At 41.7% G+C, this 5,115-nt stretch overlaps 1 protein-coding gene across 1 annotated transcript; it reads left to right on the forward strand.

Moving 5' to 3' along the window:
- The first annotated feature begins 1,154 nt into the window (after positions 1-1,154).
- Positions 1,155-4,714, forward strand: LOC149425628 (uncharacterized). The gene is made up of 4 exons (XM_089645937.1): positions 1,155-1,476; positions 1,825-2,517; positions 4,253-4,416; positions 4,676-4,714. The coding sequence occupies exons 1-4, from the start codon at positions 1,155-1,157 to the stop codon at positions 4,712-4,714; spliced, it is 1,218 nt and encodes a 405-aa protein (XP_089502063.1).
- The last annotated feature ends 401 nt before the right edge of the window (positions 4,715-5,115 follow it).

Genomic DNA, 5,115 nt, shown 5'->3' on the forward strand with positions numbered 1-5,115 from the left:
GAGTATTTGAAATACCGAATACAGGTAACAAAAAATAATAATCAATTTTCAAAACCAATGGAAAATAAATTAGGAGTACCACAAGGATCAGTCCTTGGACCTCTATTGTTTATACTATATATTAATGATATGGTGAAAATATTTTCAAAATGCAAAGTACGACTACTTGCAGATGATACACTAATATTATATAACTGGAGAAAACTACGAAGAACTAATACATATTTTAAATAGTGAACTAGATAATGTATCAAGATGGCTTAAAATAAATAAGCTTAATAAAATAAAATACTTTTTTGTTTTAAAACCACGATATTTATTAATTTAAGAACCGACCGGTTTCGCTTTACTTAAGCATCATCAGGGTACAAATTAATACTGTATTAATAACAGTATTAATTTGTACCCTGATGATGCTTAAGTAAAGCGAAACCGGTCGGTTCTTAAATTAATAAATATCGTGGTTTTAAAACAAAAAAGTATTTTATTTTATTAAATATGTCAAACCACAAAGTGATTGCTTTCTACAATAATAATAAATAAGCTTAAATTAAATACAAAAAAAAATGTATTGTAATTGGTTATAAGAAGACATCCAGTGAAAGCAAAATCAAAATTGATGGTGAAATTATTGAAAATGTTACCGATATAAAATACTTAGGAGTTATAATGGATTCCAATCTCAACTTTAACAAACATGCTGAATATACCCAAAAGAAAATTGGAAAAAAGATACCTTTTTTGGGAAGGATTCGCCAAAAACTGTCCAAAAAAACTACAATCACCATTTATAACTCCATTATTGCTCCACATTTTAATTACTGCTCAACTATCCTTTTTCTGTGTAACGACCGAGAACAAAATAAATTTCAAATTCTCCAAAATAGGGCAATGAGAACAATACTCAGACAATATAGATATTCAAAAAAATTTGCACTTGGAATGTTCTAACGCTATATCAACCTGGCGCCCTTCAGACACTAATAGATCAACTAAATGCATATAAAGCAGACATCACGGCTCTACAGGAAATTAGATGGCAGGGAAATGGGATCTTTGAAAAAGGAGACTACTGCATGTATTACAGCTGTCACGAAAAACACCACATAAAGGGGACAGGTTTCTTGGTAAGCAAACGAGCTAAGCACCTCGTCATGGACTTTAAGGCACTCAGCCCTCAAATAGCGTATCTCAGAGTAAAGGGAAGATTTTTCAATCTGAGCATACTGAATGTCCATGCACCCACAGAGGACAAACCCACCGATATAAAGGAAGATTTCTATGACAAGCTGGAGAAAGCTTTTGATGAATGCCCACCGCGTGACATTAAAATCATAATAGGAGACATGAACGCGCAAGTTGGTAGGGAACCCCACTTCACACCAACAATAGGAAAACACAGTCTTCACCTACACTCAAACGAGAATGGAGAACACCTGATAAACTTTGCAGCATCTCACGATATGGTCATAGGTGGTACGTTATTTCCACACAAAAATATACACAAAGCCACGTGGAAACACCCAAATGGCAGAACAAAAAACCAAATAGACCATGTACTTATTACTGCTAGACATAGATCCAATCTACTAGATGTCCGCACTTATAAGGGAGCTAATGTTTTTCTCATTGCAAGTCGACTGCGGTTTAAAATATCAAATGCTGGTAAAACAACAAGGTCTAAAATCACAAAATTTAATACCAACAAACTACAAGACCCCGCAACAAAAATGGAGTTTCGAACTACACTCAACAGGATAGCGCAGTGTGACATAAATGATATCAACTCACTATGGACGGCCTGCAAAAACCTTTTAACAACAGCTGCTCTCGAAACCCTGGGTAAAGAAACCCCTGTCAGAAGAAACCATTGGTTTGACTCACACTGCGCAGAAGTAACGAAAAAGAAAAATGAACTCTACCAAAAAAAGTTACAACAAGACTGCACAAGACGACTCATGGACACCTATAGGGAAACAAGGAAGAGAGAAAAGAAGTTACATAGGAAAAAGAAACGTGAATATTTACAAAAAGAAATTAGAGAGGCTGAAGCACTCAGGCTTAAGAATGAGAGTAGGCTTTTCTACAAAAAAGTAAATAACATGAGAGCTGAGTTTAAGCCAAAAATAAATATATGCAAGGACGAGAATGGAGTGATACTGAGTGAAAAGCCTGACATCCTGAGGAGATGGGTGAGACACTTTGATACGGTTCTCAATAACAACTCGGCAGAGGTGGAACACAACACGGTGGAGAGCATGGGAGATGACTCGTACAATGACATTACTGAACCCCCTTCGCTGGAGGAAGTGAAGCAGGCAATAACACAGCTGAAAAACAACAAATCCCCCGGGTCAGATGAGCTGGTGGCTGAATTATTTAAAGCAGCAGGTGGAGAGCTTACTCAATACCTGCATAACCTAATTCAAAAAGAATGGACAGAAGAAGAGATGCCCGAAGAGTGGAGACTAGGAATTGTTTGTCCACTACACAAGAAGGGCGACCAACTCGAGTGCTGTAATTATAGGGGAATAACGTTGTTAAATACCGGCTATAAAATTATGTCTAACATCTTGTACAAAAGATTGCTCCCAATGTCTGAGGAAATTATTGGCAACTACCAATGTGGCTTCAGGCCAGGCAAATCATGAAAAAGTTATTTGTGACTCAGGCATTGAGAAAAGAGGAACGATATTTGACAACTCTGTGCAACTATTGGCTTACGCTGATGATATCGACATAATTGCGAAAAATCCCGATGATTTACAAGACGCCTTCATAAATCTTGAAAGTTCTGCCAAAAATATGGGTCTTGTAGTAAACCAGCAGAAGACCAAATACATGGCCGTAGGATGTACCCAACAAACCCCATCTCTCGTATGTGGAAGCCAAAATTTTGAAACGGTACCAAGATTCACATACCTGGGCTCCCTGATTACAAACAACAACAACACTACAGAGGAGATCCAGAAGCGCATCGTGAATGCAAACCGCTGCTATTTCCGCCTACAAAAACAGATAAAATCCAGACTGCTTTCCAGAACCACCAAGGTATTAGTGTACAAAACACTAATTAGACCAGTGCTTACGTACGGCACTGGTAAATAAATTTAAAATAACTTTAAATCCGGCAAGGGATCGGATCGGTTTTTGTCAAGTTTAATTGGGAATATTGATGGGAGGGACGCTGAGACTGTGGACGTGGCCTCTACTCTCAACACACTTTTGGGCAAGTTAGTCCCTGTAGAGTCAGTAATTGGGGAAAGTGACCACCAAAAACAGATTAGAAATCTAGCACGGCTTCCACCTAGAGACCTCGCCCAAGAGGATAGAATCACTCCCGTCACTAGAGCTGAAATAGGTGCTATAATTAAGGGTTTGGGTCCAAAGAAGGCACCAGGGCATGACAGACTCAACGGCGAAATAGTGAAGCATGTCTGGGTCCACGCTAAAGAGGAGCTCTTTCAAGTGATGGAATCGTGCCTGAGAAGAGGAATTTTCCCTTCTGAATGGAAGAGGGGCGTGCTCAGGATTATACCTAAAGGGAACGGCAAACCACTCACCGATGTAAAGGCTTATCGCCCGATAACCTTGCTCCCAGTCCTCGGTAAGATCCTGGAATTACTTATTCGGCAGCGTCTTCGCAGTACACTATCACCGCCCAGTGAACTTCAATTTGGTTTCGTCCCGGGTAAATCCACTGTGCACGCCATTTCGTTTGCGCTTAACTGGGTAAAGGTCTGCACAAAGAGGTATGTTGTAGCAATCTTCTTAGATATAACTGGTGCCTTCGACTTCGCGTGGTGGGACATGATACGCACAAAGGTTAAAAGTAGAAATTGTCCAAAACGCCTGTTTAAATCGGTTGACAACTACCTATCGGGACGAACTGTCTCGATATCCCATGGTGATTTTACTATAGAACGCAAAGTAAATATGGGTTGTCCCCAGGGCTCCGTTCTGGGACCTGAATTTTGGAATATTGACTTTGACGACTCCTCTAGGTTACCCTTGCCTGAAGGATGTATCATGATCGACTACGCGGATGATAAAATGTATCTTGTCTCGGGGAACAGCAGAAAAGAAATTGAAGAAAAGGCTGGTGATGGTTTGAACACCCTCCTTAAATGGGGGGAGAGGAATAAGATGACCTTCGCTCCCCACAAGACAAAAGGTCTCCTGATGAAGGGCTCTCTCAGTAGAACAAGAAACCCTACCATCCGGATGGGAGACACCAACATCAAATTTGCAGACACGGTCAAGTACCTAGGTGTAACACTCGATCGATCGTCCTCATTTCTGGCTCATGTTAAAGATGTTTCAAGCAAGGCTCAGGCGCTGTTCCTAAAGCTGAGGAGACTCTCCACCGCTGAATGGGGACTACGCAGTCCGGCACTACGCGCTCTGTACAGGGGCGTATACGTTGCGCAAGTTTCGTATGCTGCCTCTGTTTGGGAGCACCGCCTGGATAACTGCCTTATACTCCTCGCTCTTACTAGGGGCCAGCGAACTTCTTTGCTGGCACTATCTGGCGCATACCGTACTGTTGCTTCGGACGCTTTGCCAGTTTTGGCCGGCATTTTGCCAATCGATCTGGAGATTAGGGAAGTCTTAACCAAGCAGAGACTTTCCAGAGGATCCCCGGCAACCCATCTTGGTGTAGTTCTGACACCAGGTGGACCGGGAACTCTCCCTGGACTGCTTCGGACGATGAGGGACCTTTCGCTTAAAGAGTGGCAGGTCCGTTGGGATAGGTCGAGCATGGGAAGATGGACCTTTTCCTTCTTCCCATCAGTTAAACTCAGAATGGAAGGGGCCTTCCTCAAACTGGACCATCACATGACGCAGCTCCTCTCAGGACATGGGGAATTCAGGGGGAGGCTTCACAGCCTTGCCCTTTCTACCCATCCCAATTGCGCTTGTGGCAATACTTACCAGTCGGCCGAGCACATTCTGTGGCACTGTGAGATCTTGAAGGATGCCAGAGACGAAATGATAGACGGTCTGAATGTCCCCATTAGACCGGTGTGGAACACCGATCTTGTTTCTAACAGAGTTAATTTCGAATGTCTGAGGAAGTTTACTAGGATCTGGGTTGAGAGATGGTCTGAGCTT

The sequence above is a fragment of the Hesperophylax consimilis genome, chromosome 2 (genome assembly GCF_061612785.1).
Source record: "Hesperophylax consimilis isolate HC1 chromosome 2, BYU_Hcon_1.0, whole genome shotgun sequence".
In the NCBI taxonomy this organism is placed as follows: domain Eukaryota; kingdom Metazoa; phylum Arthropoda; class Insecta; order Trichoptera; family Limnephilidae; genus Hesperophylax; species Hesperophylax consimilis.

What these genes read in the sequence shown, in the direction of transcription:
- LOC149425628 (XM_089645937.1), top strand. Translation starts at nt 1,155, where the DNA reads ATGGACTTTAAGGCACTCAGCCCTCAAATAGCGTATCTCAGAGTAAAG. An exon ending in GGGCGACCAACTCGAGTGCT is followed by an intron (nt 2,518 to 4,252) that starts GTAATTATAGGG and finishes TCAAATTTGCAG; the next exon opens with ACACGGTCAAGTACCTAGGT. An exon ending in TACGCGCTCTGTACAGGGGC is followed by an intron (nt 4,417 to 4,675) that starts GTATACGTTGCG and finishes TTCTGACACCAG; the next exon opens with GTGGACCGGGAACTCTCCCT.